The sequence below is a fragment of the Melanerpes formicivorus genome, unplaced genomic scaffold (genome assembly GCF_026170545.1).
Source record: "Melanerpes formicivorus ecotype bairdi unplaced genomic scaffold, bMelFor1.0.p_v2 SCAF_6, whole genome shotgun sequence".
NCBI classification, from domain to species: domain Eukaryota; kingdom Metazoa; phylum Chordata; class Aves; order Piciformes; family Picidae; genus Melanerpes; species Melanerpes formicivorus.
The window spans coordinates 33,797,143-33,816,647 of NW_027142358.1; the positions used below are offsets into that span (position 1 = coordinate 33,797,143).

General features: G+C 51.5%; 1 protein-coding gene across 1 annotated transcript in view; it reads left to right on the forward strand.

The window, feature by feature from the left end:
- PCDH15 (protocadherin related 15) overlaps positions 1-19,505 on the forward strand; it is a 365,652-nt gene that overhangs the window by 249,608 nt on the left and 96,539 nt on the right. The window contains exons 14-17 of the mRNA XM_068140381.1: positions 1,367-1,560; positions 4,786-4,918; positions 12,518-12,597; positions 19,047-19,140. Of these exons, the coding sequence (XP_067996482.1) occupies positions 1,367-1,560; positions 4,786-4,918; positions 12,518-12,597; positions 19,047-19,140 (501 nt within the window). The remainder of the gene's footprint in view (positions 1-1,366; positions 1,561-4,785; positions 4,919-12,517; positions 12,598-19,046; positions 19,141-19,505) is intronic.

Consider the following 19,505-nt stretch of genomic DNA (forward strand, 5'->3'; position numbering starts at 1 on the left):
GGAATGTGCTGCCCAGGGAGGTGGTGGGGTCAATGTCCCTGGAGATGCTTAAGAAAAGCCTGCATGAGGCACTTAGTGCCATGGTCTGTTTGATTAGATAGGGTTGGGTGATCAGTTGGACTTGATGATCTTGGAGGTCTCTTCCAACCTGGTTGGTTGATTTGATGACATTCATCATTATAATTTGAGGGTAAAATATAAGGCCTTAGATTTCTCTCATGCTTGGAGTCCAAACTGTTCTATGGTCTAGACGGAATGCTGCATGTGGGAGCAATCACAGCCTTTGCCAAGGCAGCAGAGTAGAAGTACAGCCTCAGTGGCATTTATCACACAGCCCCAGGATGCCCCCTCCAAGCCCATCCTTGCAGGTAGGTGCTGTCATGTTGCCGTGTGGCAGGGGCCTTGCACCTCTGTGATGTGCATGGTTGTGTTCCCCACATGTGCATCCATAGAGAGCAGCTGCCCTTTGCTTCCTGCTGGGCTTCCTTTAGGGCACACGCACACCCGAGCCCTACCATCACTGTTCCCCAGCTCCACACAGTGAGACCTCGTTGGCTAAGACCTGGGTGTTAGAGCTGCTGGCAGTCACAAGGCTGTCACCTCGAAGAGCACAGACAGGGCTGGGAGCTTCCAGAACTTAAACACTGGTCCTGTTGTTACATTAGTGACCAACATATCAGGGAGGCCTGATAGCAGTTTTCTGGTACCTGAAAGGAGCCTCAAAGAAAGTTGGGGAGGGACTTTTGACTAGGGCTTGTAGTGACCGGATGAAGGACAATGGCTTTGAGCTGGAGGAGGGGAGGCTGAGGCTGCAGATTAGGAAGCAATTCTTAAGTGTGGGTGAGGGTGGGGAAACACTGGAACCTGGGGAGGTTGTGGATGTCCCCTCCCTGGAGGTGTTGGATGAGGCCTTGAGCAACCTGGGCTGGTGGGAGGCGTCCCTGCCAACGGCAGGGAGGGTTGGAACTGGAGGATCTTTAAGGTCCCTTCGAACCCCAAACAATTCTACGATTCTCTGACACGGTGAATGTCTTCTTCTCCCTTCCCCTCCTTCGTAGGATGTATTATAAATTCCAATCCACAGAGTAAACTTAGTCTTAATTAGTCTCCTTCATTAGTGGCTCAAAACAAATGGCTTGCAATCTTCGGTAAGCAGCTCTGTGCCTCCGCTCGATGCCGGTTTTACGCCTGCTATCCTTCATTTAAATTGTGTCCTTGTTGTTCAGTAATTAGCACTTACTGCCTATGTTACAGGTGCTCCAGTCCCCCCCTCTCCTCCCCTCTCCCCCCGAGGAGTTGCCTTAGCAGAAGCGCTGGCAGCCCGGCCCCGAAGCATGCCTGCTGACGCTCTGGTTTTGACTTGCAGCTGACTGCTGTAGATGCGGACGAGGGAGCCAATGGACAGATAGTGTATGACATTTTGGCGGGGGATCAGGGAGACTTCCTCATCAATGACCGCACAGGCCTTATCACCATTGCTCCAGGAGTTGTGCTGGCAGAGGGGCGCTCCTACGCCCTCACTGTCAAAGCCTCTGATAGTGCTCCTCCTGCACAGAGAAGGTAATTCCTCTTCTAACCAACCTCGCGTTTTGCTCCCTGCCCCCCGACCCCACGCTGGAGTACCCTCTGCTGTGTGCTGGGGAGGGAAAGAATCACCTGTGGGAGAAGTGCTTGAGATGCTCGAGGTGAGGCTCGATGAGCAACCTCATCTAGTTGGGGTGTCCCTGCTGACTGCTGGGAGGACAGATTGGATAACCTTTGGAGGTCTCTTCCAGCCCAGACCATTCTGGGCAGCACCAGTAGTAACCTGAGTAGCCTGAGTAGTGGCTCACTTGGTAGTGCAAAGGACCCTTAATGGGAAGGTTGTGAATTCAAGCCTGCAGTGGGCAGTAGTGTCCTCCCTACTCTAGTCATGAGGTCTGTGGTGACAGAGCCAGCAGTGTGCCCAGGCGGCCAAGAGAGCCAATGGCATCCTGGCCTGCATTAGGAATAGTGTGGCCAGCAGGAGCAGGGAAGTCATTGTGCCCTGTACTCTGCATTGGTTAGTCCACACCTTGAGTCCTGTGTCCAGTTCTGGGCCCCTCAGTTTAAGAAGGACATTGAGAGACTTGAAGGTGTCCAGAGAAGGGCAACAAGGCTGGGGAGAGGCCTTGAGCACAGCCCTGTGAGGAGAGGCTGAGGGAGCTGGGGCTGTTTAGCCTGGAGAAGAGAAGGCTCAGGGGTGACCTCATTGCCCTCTACAACTACCTGAAAGGTGATTGTAGCCAGGAAGGGGTTGGTCTCTTCTCCCAGGCAAGCAGCATCAGAACAAGAGGACACAGTCTCAAGCTGTGCCAGGGGAGGTTTGAGGTGAGGAGAAAGTTCTTCACCAAGCGAGTCGTTCATCATTGGAATGTGCTGCCCAGGGAGGTGGTGGAGTCCCCATCCCTGGAGGCATTCAAGAGGGGATTAGATGTGGTACTTGGTGCCATGGTCTAGTCATGAGGTCTGTGTTTATAGGTTGGACTTGATGATCCTTGAGGTCTCTTCCAACCTTAGTGATACTGTGATGCTGTGATACTGTGACAGGTTGGACTCGATGATCTTTGAGGTCTCTTCCAACCTTGGTGATACTGAATACTGAAGTATAGGCTGGGCAGGGACTGAAGTTTTCTTTTGGACGTGGGGGTTGTGGTGGGTTGAAGTTTACCCCCAGCGTTAACTTTATGCCAGACCAACTCAGTTAGAAGCAAGTGAAGCTGTATTTACAAGCAAAACCCACACTCAACAGTGGAATGCAATGAACATGCACAAAATAGACAGCAGTCACAGTGTTATACAGGTTATTATGCAGATATTCACAACCAGCAGACAACACAAAACCCCCACTGCTCAGAAGACCAGAGGAGCCTGTTCCACTGCCCCCCCAACCCCCCCTCTCCCAGGAGAGAGAAAGGAGTTGAGGGAAAGCAGTGGGTTAGACTTATCCCAAGGCCAGCCAGAAGCACATTATCTTCTCCCAAGTGAAACCATACAGCCATACAGATCAGAAGAGAAGAGACAAGGAATGGGAATTGGAAATGTGAAGAATTGTTATGATACATCACCTTTCATCCCAGACATTCATGCCATTAATTTGGTTTTGTTTTGCTTTTTACACCCAGTAGTGATTTATTTACATTGTTCTACTTTTCTGTCCAAAATCTGCAGCTAAATTTTAAAGGGCATAGCCTAAAACCACCACAGGGGTGCTGGGGGATGAGAAGCTCAACAGGAGCCAGCAGTGAGCACTTGCAGCCCAGGGAGCCAATCACATCCTGGGCTGCAGTAAGAGAAGCATAGGCAGCAGGTCGAGGGAGGTGATTCTCCCCCTCTGCTCTGCTCTGCTCTGCTGAGACCCCAGACCCCACCTGGAGCACTGCTTTTACAGAAGAAATCTGTGTCCAAAGTGTGACACTTGGTCTCCCCAGGATGTTGCTGCTAGGTGGGGGTACTGACCTAGCCTTCAAGAGAGAGGGCAGGTGAGATAACTGAGCAAAGATCATAGAGCCATAGAATAGAAGCCTAGAATTGTTCCAATTGGGAAAGCCCTCTAAGATCATCCAGTGAGCCATCAGCAGCACCACCATGGCCATTAGACCATGTCCCAGGCTGCCATGGCCACGCATTTCTTGAGCACCTCCAGGGACAGTGACTCCTCCAACCTATTCCTAACAGGTGACCCTATTCCAGTGGCTGTCCAAAGGTGCAAGAGAACAGACAGATTTGATCTCTGTCTCACAACTCTGGGAGCCTTTTGGCTCACTTGGTCAGTTTGGAGTGGTTGACAGCACGTGTGCCTGCAGCATGGACTTTAGAGCCTGTGCAGTGAGTGTCAGTGCTCCAGAGGAGCCTCATGTTTGCTGCCTGGAATAATGGGTTGGAGGTTCAGTGCAGGCAAAGGGTTTGTCAGGTTTCCTCAGTGGGTTTTGATGTCTCCTGTGTTGCCATGGCTCACTAGTCTGAGGTGGGCTTGGGCTTCTTGGTGTGAACCCCAACATGCATAAAACTGGTTGAGGAAGGCCTCTAAGATCATTGAGTCCAACTGTTGGCCTGAGACCACCGTGGCCACCAAAGCATGTCCCCAAGTTCCGTGGCCACACGGTTCCTGCACACCTCCAGGGATGGTGACTCCACCACCTCCCTGGGCAGCCTGTAACAAAGCTTCACCACTCTTCCAGTAAAGAAATTGTTCCTAATCTCCAACCTGACCCTCCCCTGGCACACTTTCAGGCCTCTCATCCTATCACCTGATACTAAGGAGAATGCTGCAACCCATCCTAGAGTTATGTACCTCTGCCTTCTCCCAGCGTTATCCTCTCCATCTGTGCTCTCTGTTCCTCTTCCAAAGAAAGAGAGCACACTGACCCTGCAGTCAGGGAGTGCTGCAGGGCTGGGCATTGTACGTGGCAGGAGCAGTTACCATCTCTCAGAGCTTGTCATGCTCTTCCACGGGACACGGAATGATCAGGGGACTGTGAGTCTTCTCTGTGAGTGCAGTGTGTGCAGCTGATACCTTACTGCTTTGCTTTTCAAGGAGCACTTGGCTTGCTTCTAAGCAGGTGACTTAGTTTCTCTTCTGTGAAGGTGGCAGCCTGCTTTAGTTTGGATAGAGAGTGAAAAATAGGTCCTGCAGCTTTCAGAGGGAGGTTGTTAGAGCCAGAGAACACACAGTGTATAAAATAGACACTGCCGGTGGCCCTGTGCCTGTTGGTTTATTGATTTTTGGCTGCCTTTGACTGATTATTTGCCTTTCTTTCATTGCAGGAGCTCTATTACCACTGTTTACATTGAGGTCCTTCCACCCAACAACCAGAGCCCTCCTCGCTTCCCCCAGCTGATGTACAGCCTGGAGGTCAGCGAGGCCATGAGGATTGGAGCTGTTCTGTTGAACCTGCAGGTACAGAGGCTCCCCTGCAAGCCCTCACCACCTGCCTTCTGCTTGTGACCCTGCCCTGCACACCCCTGCCCTTGCATACAGGGGGGAAGGAGAGTTTCCAGGGTTTTATAGGGATTGAGAAGCATTTCATTGTAATGGCAGATGTGGGGCTAGCACTGCATGTTGCCTACCTTGATTTCAGCAATGATTTGCACACTGCCATAACATCCTCACACAGGAGCAGTGTGGATCAGGTAAGTGGACAGTGAGGTGGGTTGACAACTGAGCTCAGAGGGTTGTGATCAGCAGTGCAGAGTCCATTTGGAGCCCTGCAGTGTTCCCCAGGGGTCAGGAGTGGGTCCAGTCTTGTTCAGCAGCATCATCAACACCCTTGATGAAGGGGTGCTGGGCACTCTCAGCCAAGTTGGTGGTACCAGACTGGGAGGAGTGGCTGACACCCCTCAGGCTGTGCTGCCATCCAGACAGATCTGGGCAGGCTGCAGAGCTGGGCAGAGGGAACCTCATGAAGTTCAAAAGGGCAAGGGTAGGGTTCTGCACCTGGGAAGGAACAACCTCCTGCAGCAGGACAAGGGAGGGAGGACCTGCTGGGAAGCAGCTCTGCAGAGGTGGACCTGGGAGTGCTGGGGGACAACAAGGTCACCATGAGCCAGCATGGCCAAGAAACCTGATGGTGTGCTGGGGTGCATTGAGAGGAGTGGGACCTGCACTAAGGGAGGTTCTTCTCCCCCTCTACTCTGCCCTAGTGAGGCCACATCTGCAGTACTGGTTCCAGTTCTGGGCTCCCTAGCTGAAGAGAGACAGGGACTGGGGAGAGTCCAGGGGAGGCCCCAAGGCTGCTGAGGGGCCTGGAGGCTCTTTGTGAAGAAGAAAGGCTGAGAGTCCTGGGGCTGTTTAGCCTGAGGAAAAGCAGCCCCAGATGGGATCAGCAAGAGATAAAGGGGGGAGGGGGCAAGAGGACTCTTTTCAGTGGGACCCAGTGACAGAACAAGGGGCAGTGGGCACAAACTGGAACCCAGGAGGTTTCATCTGAACAGGAGGAAAAAATTCTTCCCTGTGAGGGTGCTGGAGGCCTGGAGCAGGCTGCCCAGAGAGGTTGTGGAGTCTCTTTCTCTGGAGAGATTCCAAACCCATGGGCAAGCTGCTGTGGGTGCCCCTGCTTTAGCACGGTGGACTGGATGGTCTCCAGAGGTCCCTTCCAAGCCCCAGCATGCTGGGATTCTGTCACAGAGAGCCCCTTTCTCATGCAGCATCCAGGGCAAGTGCTTACTTGGATGTTTCTAGAACTTGTCCTTTTTGTGTGGAAAGTGTTCTAAAAGGCTGCATGTGGGAGTGGAGTGCAGGACGAAAAGCATTCCATGAATGCCTCCAAGCTTCAGTGCTCTGTCATTTCTGAGCTATGGGTTTATATATATGTGTGTGTGTGTGTGTTTTGCCAGCTAATCAGAAGAGTTTAGGACCTTCTCATCCTAACTGATGTATAATTTCAGCAGGGCTTTTACCCCCCCAGGCTCCTTGATTTACCCCACTGAATGTAAAGGGCACATGAAGACATTTGCTCCTCTGGGTGCCTGCAGCAACTGCTGTTAGCAGGCTGTCAAAAAGCAGAGGCACCTGCCCTGACTGACCTCCCAGTGCAGCTCCTCAAGTGGAAGCAGTGCAGCACATTAGTCCAGGATTGCTCATCCACAATGCTGCACTCACACAGTTTGCAGACCCAGGTTTGCAGAGTCCTGTGTGGTAGGGGTTGGAAGTGACCCCTGGAGGTCATTGAGTCCAATCCCCCTGCCAAGGCAGGTTCATCTTGGGCTCATCACCCAGGAACATGTCCAGGTGGGTGTTCAATGTCTCCAGAGCAGGAGACTCCACAACCTCTCTGGGCAGCCTGCTCCAGGGCCCTGGCACCCTCACAGGGAAGAAGTTTTTCCCCGTGCTGAGGTGGAACTTCCTGGGTTCCAGTCAGTACCCACTGCCCCCTGGCCAATCACAGGACACCACTGAGAAGAGCCTGGCCCCTTTTTCTTGCCCCCCACACTTCTGATCTTTCTAAGCATTAATGGGGTCTGCTCTCAGGCTGCTCTTCTCCAGACTAAACCCTGTCATTGAAGAAGTTCTTCCTCATGTTGAGGTGGAACTTCTTAGGTTCGAGTCTGTGCCTGCTACCCCTTGTCCTGTCACAGGGCACCATGGGAAACAGCCTGGTCCCATCCTCCTGGCACACACTCTTGAAGTACTGATCAGCACTGATGATATCCCCCCTCAGGCTGCTCTTTTCCAGACTAAACAGCCCCAATTCTCTCAGCCTTTCCCCATCAGAGAGATGCTCCAGTCCCCTCTGCATCTTTCTAGCCCTTTGCTGTGCCCTCTCCAGCCAGTCCCTTTCCTTCTGGAGCTGGGGAGACCAGAACTGGACACAGTTCTCCAGATGTGAGCTCACCAGAGCAGAGTAGAGGGTGAGGTGAACCTCCCTGGACCTGCTTGCCTCCTGCTGCTCTTTCTGCTGCTGCATGCTTAGCACATCAGCTTTCTCTGCTTTTTCACACCAGGAGAATAACAAATGAGGCACACAGCAGCTTACTCACACCACAGCCCCCTGCTAACAGCTTATTTACAGCTCCCTCAGCTGCTGCTGCATTGTGTTTGCTCCACAGGTCTTGCAAAGCAGCTGTGGGAAATAGGTGGATAACTCTTCAGCTACTCTGCTTAGGGGGAGGGGAGAGATCAGGGTGTTAATATCCTTATGAAATAATTATGGCCTCAAGTCTAAAGCAATCAACTCATTATAGCATGCTCTCCTGAGCTTGGGTCCTGGAAAGATGATAGCATTAATCAGACATCATGTGAGACTGAGCAAAGGAAGAAGGCTGGAGATGCCTGAGCAGAGCAGGAGCCAGAGAGAGAGTGCCAGCCTGGTCTGCTTTAAGTCAGCATAGCTCTGCTGAAGTCTGATGGACTGAGTGGATTTATTCTGCACAGCAAGTTCCCAGTGGGACAGTGATGTGTCCTTGTGGCCAAGAAGGCCAAGGGTTTCCCAGGGTGTGTTAGGAAAGGTGTGTCCAGCAAGTCAAGGCAGGTTCTTTCTCTTGCTCCTCTACTCTGACCTAATGAGACCACATCTGGAGGATTGTGTCCAGTTCTGGGCTCCCCAGTTCAAGAGGGACAGGGATGTACCAGAGAGTGTCCAACGGGGGCTATGAGGATGCTGAAGGGAATGGGACATCTGTCTGATGAGGAAAGGCTGAGAGCCCTGGGGCTGGTTAGCCTGGAGGAGAGCAGCCTGAGAAGAGATCTCATGAATGCTTATACATATCTGAAGGGTGGGGGGCAAGATGGGGCCAGGCTCTTTTCAGTGGTGTCCTGTGACAGGACAAGGGGCAGTGGATACTGGCTGGAACCCAGGAAGATCCAGGAGGGCAACAAAGTTGGTGAGGGGTTTGGAACACAGCCCTGTGAGGAGAGGCTGAGGGAGCTGGGGCTGCTTAGCCTGGAGAAGAGGAGGCTCAGGGGAGACCTTATTGCTCTCTACAACTACCTGAAGGGAGGTTGTAGACAGGCAGAGGTTGGTCTCTTCTCCCAGGCAGCCAGCACCAGAACAAGAGGACACAGTCTCAGGCTGCACCAGGGGAGGTTTAGGCTGGAGGTTAAGAGGAAGCTCTACACAGAGAGAGTGATTGCCCATTGGAATGGGCTGCCTGGGGAGGTGGTGGAGTCATCATCCCTGAAAGTGTTCAGAAAGAGCCTGGATGAGGCACTTGGTGCCAGGGTTTAGTTGATTAGGTGGTGCTGGGGGATAGGTTGGACTTGGTGATCTCAAAGCTGTTTTCCAGCCTGGTTAATTCTGTGATTCTGTGTTCACTTGTGAAGATATTAAACAGCATTGGGCAGCAGTTTGGTGCAGCAGGGTGCAGAGGTCATGCTTTTGTTTCTCACTAACATTTGGCTAGTGTTGCATCCAGCATGAAGAGTATAGGCCATGGGAGAGAGCAAGCAAGTTGTTTCTCCTATCCCTCTGAAGATCTGCAAGCCAGCAGTGCCAGTCATGGAATCCTAGGATTGCTCTGGTTGGAAAAGCCCTCTAAGGTCACTGAGTCAGTAACAACACAAATGCAGCTGCTTTACAGTTGCTTATCAGCCTTTAACCTAAAAAATCCAATTTATTGTCTCCTTTTCCCTTCAAATTGCTCATGCAGATGATGGGAGGTTCTATTTTATCCTCCACTGCTACTTTATCTTCTAATGGGCCCGGCTGATTGGTGTTTTAATTAACAACCCTGGAGATGAAGCAATGCAATATTTAATGATCTCCACAGCATTAATTTGTAAATAAACCTCTGAGTTTATTGCCTGCCTGGGAGGCATTTTATTGCTTCATCTGCTGCCAGCCATTATTAATTAGAATATCCAAATGGTCTCAGTTTTTTTTCTGGGAGCCTGCAAAGCAAATAGGGTCCAGGTATGAGCTGAACAAGGAAGCAACATCAGCTGGCTCTGTAGGATTTATGAAGTCACTGGATGCAACTGAGCCGAAGAAGAGGTGGGTAGATTGGTCTCTGCTCCCAGGCAACCAGCACCAGAACAAGAGGACACAGTTTCAAGCTGTGCCAGGGGAGGTTTGGGCTGGATGCTAGGCAGAGACTCTTCATAGAAAGGAAGATTGGCCATTGGGATGTGCTGCCCAGGGAGGTGCTGGAGTCACCATCCCTGGAGGTGTTCGAGACTGGCTGGGGTGCTTGGTGCCGTGGTTTAGTTGATTAGATGGTGCTGGGTGGTAGGTTGGACTTGATGATTTCTTTGCCAACCTGGTTAATTCTATTCATTTCCAGGGGTGCTGGTCGATGGTAGGCTGAACAGGAGCCTGCAGTGTGCCCAGGCAGCCAAGAGGGCCAGTGGCATCCTGGCCTGCATCAGGAACAGTGTGGCCAGCAGGAGCAGGGAGGTCATTCTGCCCTGTGCTCAGCACTGCTTAGGCCACACCTCGAGTCCTGTGTCCAGTTCTGGGCCCCTCAGTTTAGGAAGGAGGTTGACTTGCTGGAACAAGTCCAGAGAAGGGCAACGAAGTTGGTGAGGGGTTTGGAACACAGCCCTGTGAGGAGAGGCTGAGGGAGCTGGGGTTGCTTAGCCTGCAGAAGAGGAGACTCAGGGGTGGCCTCACTGAAGGCAGCCTGAGGAACCTCACATGGTCAGGTTTGTGCCCATTAGTCCTTGTCCTGTCCTTTCCATCTTCTTCTGGTTAGCTTACTAGATTCTTGCTTGGTTTCTCACTATATTCTCTCTTCTGCCTGAAGAACTCTTCTTGGATGCTCTGTGCTCTGCAGCAAATGCTGACAGACAATAGACAAGGGAAAGGAGGGCTGTTGGTGGCTGAGGAACATGAAAACACTCTCTCCTTTTCTTCTTTTCTTTATTTTTGACCTTTCTCCTAATAAATCCTACCTGCCTTCTTCTGAACTTGGTGCTTAGCCTTCTTCTGATTCACAGAGCAGGGGCTTGGTTCTTGGTTTGATTTGCTTGCTTGGTTTTGGTTTGGGTCTTTTTTTTTTTTGCCAAAGCTGAGCTCAGACTACTGCATAAAGTAGAGAGCATTTAGGGTGCATAAAGAGGAGTGTGGCCAGGAGGTATTCCTCCTCCACCTCTTCTCTGCCCTAGTGAGGCCCCATCTGCAGTCCTGGCTCCAGTTCTGTGCTCCCCAGGTCAAGAGAGACAGGGAACTACTGGAGAGAGTCCAGGGGAGGCTCCAAAGCTGCTGAGGGTCCTGGAGCAGCTCTGTGAGGAAGAAAGGTTGAGAGCCCTGGGAGTGTTGAGCCTGGAGAAGAGCAGCCTGAGAGGGGATCTGCTCAGTGCTCAGCAAGAGCTAAAGGGTGAAGGCAACAGGCTGAGGCAATTCTCCTTCCAGTGCTGTACAGTGACAGAAAGAGAAGCAAGAAGCACAACCTGGAACACAGAAGGTTCCATGTGGAGAGGAGGAGGAGCTTCCTTTCTGTGAGGGTGCTGAAGGCCTGGAGCAGGTTGTGCAGTCTGCTTCCCTGGAGAGCTTCCAAACCCAGCTGGAGACTGTGCTCCTGGGCAAGCTGCTGTTGCTGGACCTCAGCAGAGGTCCTTTCTGACCCTGGCTCTGCTGGGATTCTGGGAAATCCTGGCACTCCTTTGTGCCAGCTCATAGGAGGAACATTCTTGGTTTGTTGCTGTTAGTAACCCTTCTAGAAGTCCTCCTCTGAATTTTTATCTGCTCAAAAGCAAATAGTTGTGGAGGGTGGACACTGCAGTGCCTGGGACACCAGCCAGAGGACTGAGATTTTGGTAATCTAACAGAAAGGAGAACCTGGATAGGAACTGGAAATGGAGGCTAGGAAAAAGAAAGCAAAAGTTCAGTGCCATCAGTTTGTGGCTGCAGAAAAAGTCCAAGTAGTTGAATACAGCCTGACTATCAGAGTTGAGATGCTGTGTGTTTGTGTGCAGGAGCAGTCTGTGCAAGAGGGCTGGAGAGGACCTGCAGTGATAGGGCCAGGGGCAATGGTTTAAAATCAGAGGAGAGCAGTTTTAGAGAATCACAGAATTAACCAGGTTGGAAAAGAGCTTTGAGATCATCCAGTCCAACCTATCCCCCAGCACCATCTGATCAACTAAACCATGGCACCAGGTGCCTCAGCCAGGCTCTTTCTAAACACCTCCAGGGAGTGTGACTCCACCACCTCCCTGGGCAGCACATCCCAGTGACCAATCTGTCTGTGAAGAATTTTGTCCTAAGCATCCAGCCTAAACTTCCCCTGGCACAGCCTGAGACTGTATCCTCTCCTTCTGTCACTGCTTGCCTGGGAGAAGAGACCAACCCCTACCTGGCTACAACCTCCCTTCAAGAAGTTGGAGAGAGCAAGAAGGTCTCCCTGAGCCTCCTCTTCTCCAGGCTAAGCAACCCCAGCTCCCTCAGCCTCTCCTCACAGGGCTGTGCTCCAGACCCCTCCCCAGCTTTGTTGCCCTTCTCTGGTGCCCAAGCATAATGTTCAGGCATCTCAACATCTTGCTTAAATTGAGGGCCCCAGAACTGGGCATTGGAGACTGGATGTTAGGAAACATTCTTTACAATGAGGGTGTTTGAGCACTGGAACAGGTTGCCCAGGGAGGTGGTTGAGGCCCCAGCCCTGGAGGTATTCAAGGTGAGGCTGGACAAGGTTCTGGACAACCTGATTTAGTTGAGGATGTCCCTGCTGACTGCAGGGGGGCTGGACTGGATGAGCTTTAGAGGTCCCTTCCAACCCAGGTGATTCTGTGTTGTTGTCACTTCCCTGCAGCACAAGAACCCTGAGGTGCTGCAGCTTTCCCCTGAGTAGCCTGCCTGGAATCACCACTGTTGCCTTGGGGAGGGTCAGAACCACAGAATCACCAAGGCTGGAAGAGACCTCAAAGATCACCAAGTCCAGCCTGTCACCACAGACCCCCTGACTAAACCCTGGCCCCAAGTGCCACGTCCAATAGCTAACTTGAACAACAATTCAGGGGTTAATGCTCCAGTTCCTAAACTGAAGGGAGGGAAAGCAAGCTTTGGAACTGACTTTAATTTTGTCCTCTTTTTCTTTTTCTTTTCTTTTTTCCTTTTTTTTCCTGAAGGCTTTTGATAGAGAGGGTGACCCTATAAGATACCTCATTCAGAATGGAGATCCTCAGCAAGTTTTTAATCTCTCTCAAAGGTAAGTGTAAAACCCTTAGCAAATAGACTTGTAACTTTTCAATGAAGTGCCTGTGTGGGCTGAGAGGGAGAAAGAAAAGGCTTGGAATCAGTAATTCAGCTCCTCCTGAGGCTGGCTCTTAGATGTTAATGAGAGGGCCAGGGATGTTACTGCAGTCTGGAGTTTTGCACAGGGGACTCTTTATTTGTTTTAAACACTTCAGTAGGTAAAACTCACCCAGCTGGAAAGAGTCTATTTAAAAGAGTGACCAGGGATTAATTAGAAACCTTCTGCTTGTCAGCTCTTGACTAATGACAGGGACAAGTTTTGCTTCAGTTTCCTGCCTCGAAGCATTTGGGGCTGTAGTGGGAAGTGTTTTGAGCATTGCTTTGGAGCCTCTTTTCCTTCAGTTGAATAATAACTTCATAAATAGAGTTGGAAAGAGAGGGGACATCACCAAATGATAAGCACCAGACAGAACTGGGCCTGTCCCACCGCCTTCTTTAGTATGCCCAAGAATTGTTTGTACTCCAAAGTGATTATTGTTGGTTTGCTTGGTTTGTTATTGTAGGAAGGAGGGAAGGTGGTGAGCTGCACCCAGGGGTGCTTCAAGGAGAGTGTAGTAAGCAGGTCTATACAGGCTCTTCTCCCCCTCTAGTCTGCTCTGGTGAGACCACATCTGGGGGTTGTGTCCAGTTCTGGGCTCCCCAGTTCAAGAGGGGCAGGGATATACAGAGAGTGTCCAGCAGAGGCTATGAGGATGCTGAAAGGACTGGGGCATCTGTCTGATGAGGAAAGGCTGAGAGCCCTGGGGCTGGTTAGCCTGGAGGAGAGCAGCCTGAGAAGAGATCTCATGAATGCTTATACATATCTGAAGGGTGGGGGGCAAGATGGGGCCAGGCTCTTTTCAGTGGTGTCCTGTGACAGGACAAGGGGCAGTGGATACTGGCTGGAACCCAGGAAGTTCCACCTCAACATGGGGAAAAAGCTCCTTTACTGTGACTGTGTTGGTGCCCTGGAGCAGGCTGCCCAGAGGGGTTGTGGAGTCTCTGCTCTGGAGACTTGCAAGCAGCTCCATCTGGATGTGTTCGTGTGTGACCTGCCCTAGGAGATGCTGCTTTGGCAAGGGGGTTGGACTCAATGATCTCCAGAGGTCCCTTACAATTCCTGTCCTTCCATGATGGGACAAAACCTGGGGCTTGTTCATTATGTGGATACAGCTGCAAAATCTTGTTCCAATTCAGTGTGAGGAGGAGATTGTACTGAGACAGCTCTGTGTATCCTGAATCAGCTCGAGGTTTCTCACTGAGATAGGTCTCCCATACACAGAGAATCAAATCACTTACACAGCAAGGAGTCGAAAGCCTTGAAGGCCCCAAGGGGTGCTGATGCTCTTACCCACCAAAATTGATGGGTCCTCTAATAGTAAAGACTTGTCAGGCAAGCAGAGGAGCAACTCAGAGAGGAATCTCTCACTGAGGTTGCAAGAGCATGAAAGGATGTTGGGCTCAGGTTTTGTTCATTGCTTAGGGCTGGAGTTTTCAGATCAGGGAAGGGCTTTGTCAGCTCAGAGGCAGTGCTGGCAGCTGTAGCTCCAACAGAGATCTGCAGGGCTTTCTGCACCAGCAGTCACAGAACTGTCAGGGCTGGAAGGGACCTCAAGGCTCACCAGTCCCAACCCCCCTGCCATGGGCAGGGACACCTCACACTACAGCAGGTTGCTCACAGCCACATCCAGCCTGGCTGCAAACACCTCCAGGCATGAGGCTGCCACCACCTCCCTGGGCAGCCTGTGCCAGGCTCTCACCACCCTCCTGGGGAACAACTTCTTCCTCACATCCAATCTCAATCTACCCATTTCTACTTTTTTTCCATCCCCCCCAGTCCTATCACTACTTGACAGCCTAAAAAGTCCCTCCCCAGCTTTCTTGGAGCCCCTTTCAGATACTGGAAGGCCACAATTAGGTCTCCTTGGAGCCTTCTCCTCTCCACACTGAACAACCCCAACTCTCTCAGCCTGTCTTCATATCAGAGGTGCTCTGACCCTCTGATCATCATTTTCCCCATCTAAGACCTGCTCCAAGAGGTCCTTCTTGTGCTAGAGGATCCAGAACTGGACACAGGGTGGCATGAACATTTAGCCTGAGAGCAGAGGAGCAATCTGTGGTGGGCTCTCTGCAGGCTGCAGGCACAGCACACCTGCAGATGCCCAGAGCCAGTGTGGCAGCAGTTGCAGATGTCACTTCCCAGGGCCTCTCTGGGCAGCTGAGAGTTCTGCTCCATCCCATCCAGCCTCCCAGGGCCCAGCAGGGGCAGCCAAACAAGCCCCAGCCTCACATCCTCCCCAGGCCTGCCGGAGCATCATGGCACTCTGAGGTTTCAGCACAAAGTCAGGCAGGGGTTTGTCTTTTTGATCTGTTGCCTCTTGGTGAAAAGGAAACAGGATGGCATTCAACAAGTCCAAGTGCCAGGGGCTGCACTTTGGCCAGAGCAACCCCAGGCAGAGCTACAGGCTGGGGTAAGAGTGGCTGAGAGCTGCCAAACAGAGAGGGACCTGGGGGTGCTGATGGACAGCTGCCTAAACATGAGCCAGCAGTGTGCCCAGGGGGCCAAGAGGGCAAATGGCATCCTGGCCTGCATCAGGAACAGTGTGGCCAGCAGGAGCAGGGAGGTCATTGTGCCCCTGTGCACTGCACTGGTTAGGCCACACCTTGAATCCTGTGTCCAGTTCTGGGCTCCTCAGTTTAAGAAGGACATTGAGAGACTTGAAGGTGTCCAGAGAAGGGCAACAAAGCTGGAGAGGGGTCTGGAGCACAGCCCTGTGAGGAGAGGCTGAGGGAGCTGGGGTTGCTTAGCCTGGAGAAGAGGAGGCTCAGGGGAGACCTCATTGCCCTCTACAACTACCTGAAGGGTGGTTGTAGCCAGGTGGGGGTTGGTCTCTTCTCTCTAGCAACCAGCACCAGAACAAGAGGACACAGTCTCAAGCTGTGCCAGGGGAAGCTTAGGCTGGAGGTGAGGAGAAAGTTCTTCACTGAGAGAGTTGTTCACCATTGGAATGTGCTGTCCAGGGAGGTGGTGGAGTCCCCATCCCTGGAGGGGTTCAAGAGGGGATTGGATGTGGCACTTGGTGCCATGGTCTAGTCATGAGGTCTGTGGTGACAGGTTGGACTTGATGATCTTTGAGGTCTCTTCCAACCTTGGTGATACTGTGAGGGGGTTGGATGGTTAAATGTTTGTCACCTGGGTTCTCACTGGAGACTGCAGATTGCAGTTGTTCAAGCAGTAGGAAGGAGGAGATAAAAAAGGCAATATGGTGACAATGGGGAAATCCAAATGCAGCTAAAGGTCAGTGTTAGGACAGCAGAATGATTTGTCAGTGGCTTATTTTCAGCTGCACTTTGCTGGTTATTCTTTGTATGGATGAATCCTGGAGCACCTCACTGCTTTATCTTTTATTCACTCTTCCTTTCCTACAAAATTCCTCTGTTCATATTTTATTGCTCTGTCCTGAGCAAATGCTGAGAAATATGTATGATCTCCCATGGAAATCTCAAGGCTCAAGGCTGGGCTTGCTGAACAATCCTCTATCTATCCTTCTAACTATTAATACTGACTGTGGGATGAGGAGTGAGAAAGCAGCCCTGTGGCAAAGGATTTGGAGGTGCTAATGGATGAGAAGCTGGACAGGGGCAGGAGTGTGAGCTTGCAGCACAGAAGGCCAAGGGCAGCCTGGGCTGCAGCCAAAGCAACGTTGCCAGAGATGCAGAGAAGTGATTGTGACACTTTGCTCTGCTCTGCTGAGACCTCACCTGCAGTGCTGTGTGCAGGTCTGGAGCCCTTAATGCAGGAAGGACCTGGAGCTGATGGAGAGGGTCCAGAGGAGGCCATGAAAATGATCAGGGGGTTGGAGCAGCTCTGCTACAAGCACAGGCTGAGGGAGCTGGGGGTGTTCAGCCTGGAGAAGAGAAGGCTCCAGGGAGACCTAATAGCAACCTTTCAGTATCTGAAGGGTCTGCAGGAAGGCTGGAGAGAGACTGTTCCCCAAGGCCTGCAGTGACAGGATGAGGAGCAATGGCAGAGCAGATTGAGATGGACATCAAGAAAAAATTCTTTACTATGAGGGTGGTGGAGCACTGGAACAAGTTGCCCAAGGAGGTGGTTGAGTTTCCATCCCTGGAGATACTCAAGGTGAGGCTCAGTGAGGCCTTGGGCAACCTAGTTTGGTTGGGGATGTCCCTGCTGAGTGCAGGGAGGTCAGACTGGATGAGCTTTGGAGGTCCCTTCTGGCCTGGACCATTCTATGATTCTATGATCCTTGATGCACTGCAGGATGCCATTGGCCTTCTTGGCCACACAGGCACATTGCTGGCTCATGGTCATCTTGTTATCCACCAGGACTCCCAGGTCCTTCCCCTGAGAGCAGCTGGGGTGGTTTTAGTTAGTCCCTAGCTTAGATACTAGTTGTAAACAGGGAGCTCTGGAGACTTCTGAGTATAATATAAATAACAAAAGGATTGCACGCAAAATAATGTCCAGTTCTGGGCCCCTCAGGTTAGGAAGGAGGTTGAGCTGCTGGAACGAGTCCAGAGAAGGGCAACGAAGCTGGGGAGGGGTTTGGGGCACAGCCCTGTGAGGAGAGGCTGAGGGAGCTGGGGTTGCTTAGCCTGGAGAAGAGGAGGCTCAGGGGAGACCTTCTTGCTCTCTACAACTACCTGAAGGGAGGTTGTAGCCAGGTGGGGGTTGGTCTCTTCTCCCAGGCACCCAGCGCCAGAACAAGAGGACACAGTCTCAAGCTGTGCCAGGGTAGGTTCAGGATGGATGTTAGGAAGAAGTTCTTCCCAGCAAGAGAGATTGGCCATTGGGATGTGCTGCCCAGGGAGGTGGTGGAGTCACCATCCCTGGAGGTGTTTAGGAAGCGATTGGAGGGGGTGCTTGGTGCCATAGGTTAGTTGTTTAGGTGGTGTTGGATTGGTTGATGGGTTGGACACGATGATCTTGAAGGTCTCTTCCAACCTGGTCTGGTCTGGTCTGGTCTAGTCTAGTCTAGTCTATTCTATACTAGCAATAGATAGGTTAATATCATTCCATGGGTGTGTAGGAAACTTTATATCTTGCAGCATAGTTGGTTTGCTCTCTTTTCCCTGCTGTCTCTGCTTCTGGGCTTTTCAGGCTGTGCTATCTTCCTTCTGACCTTGGGCCTTTTTCTCTCTGGCTTCTGCAAAAAGTAGAGGGGGGATGGGGTGGCTGACCTTTATGGGGGCCCTTTGTCCCCAAGGAAGGGACAAAGACTTGAATCAAAGATACAGGGTGGGTCCTGTACTGCTGTTAAGCTATTCATGTATGTATGTGTGTGTATATAGATACATGTACACCCTGTACATCTCTTGCCTTTTGCATTGTTATAGTTAGTTTCTGTTGTAAATACAACTACATTGCTATTTCCAAATTCTGAGTGTGGTGGAATTTGGGATGTGCTGCCCAGGGTGGTGGTGGAGTCCCTGTCCCTGGAGGTAGTCAAAAGAGGACTGGACGTGGCACTTGGTGCCATGGTTTAGTTGTCAGGAGGTGCTGGGTGACAGGTTGGACTTGATGATCTCTGAGCTCTTTTCCAACCTTATTGATTCTATGATTCTATGATTTGCTCTCTGGGGCAGATTTCTGAAAGATAAAGTTCATGGGGGGCTGGGGAGGGGTGGGGAGTGGGAATCTAATCCAACCCATAACAGACTGTCTTCCAGTGTATCAGCCCCCAAGCTGTACTGCTGCATGAGGTTGTTCTTCCCCAGATGCAGGAATTTAAACCTGCCCTTAGTGAATTTCATTGCATTTCTAATTTAGGTTGTTAATCCAAGCAGTTTGCTTCTGAGTCCCAGGCTGTTATTTTAATCCTGCATTCAACAGAAATCAGGGGTGGGAAGCATTACAAATTGGCTCATCCTTTTCATTGTTGTAGAATCATAGAACTGTCAGGGCTGGAAGGGACCTCAAGGCTCAGCCAGTCCCAACCCCCTGCCATGGCCAGGGACACCTCACACCACAGCAGGTTGCTCACAGCCACATCCAGCCTGGCTGCAAACACCTCCAGGCAGGAGGCTTCCACCACCTCCCTGGGCAACTTGTGCCAGGCTCTCACCACCCTCATGGGGAACAACTTCTTCCTCACAGCCAATCTGAATCTACCCATTTCTATTGCCCCCTCCCCCACCAGTCCTATCACTTCCTGACACCCTCAAAAGTCCCTCCCCAGCTCTCTTGGAGCCCCCTGCAGATACTGAAGGCCACAATGAGGTCTCCTGGAGCCTTCTCTCCTCCTGACTGCACAGCCCCAACTCCCTGTCTACACCATTGCAATAAAGCCTACAGGCTTCTGAACTTGCTTAGGGGAAAAGGTTTTTTGTAGCACCAAGAAGAGCTTGCAGATGTCTGAAACCTGTGTTTGGTAACCTGTTGTGTTTGTGTTTGATTCCCAGCTCTGGAGTGCTAACCTTAGGCAAGGCCCTGGACAGAGAGAGCACCGACCGCTACATTCTGATCGTTACCGCCTCAGATGGCAGACCTGATGGGGTGAGCATCCTGTCAGCCTTTCACACAATGGTCTCTCCCAGGCACCTGAAAGAATTTCACTCTGCTTGCTTTTTATATGAGTCTTGATCAAACCTGTCTGTATTATGCCACTCTTCTCCTGTCCCTCCAAAAGGTTTGTGTAGACAGAGCCTGGGGGTCACTGGGGTAGTGTCCTTTGGTCTTGAAACTCAGTGACTTTGCTTCCCTATGAGGAGAGGGAGCTGGGGTTATTTAGGCTGGAGAAGGGGAGGCTCAGGGGAGACCTTATTGCTCTCTACAACTGCCTGAAGGGAGGTTGTAGCCAGCAAGGGGTTGGTCTCTTCTCCCAGGCAACCAGCACCAGAACAAGAGGACACAGTCTCAAG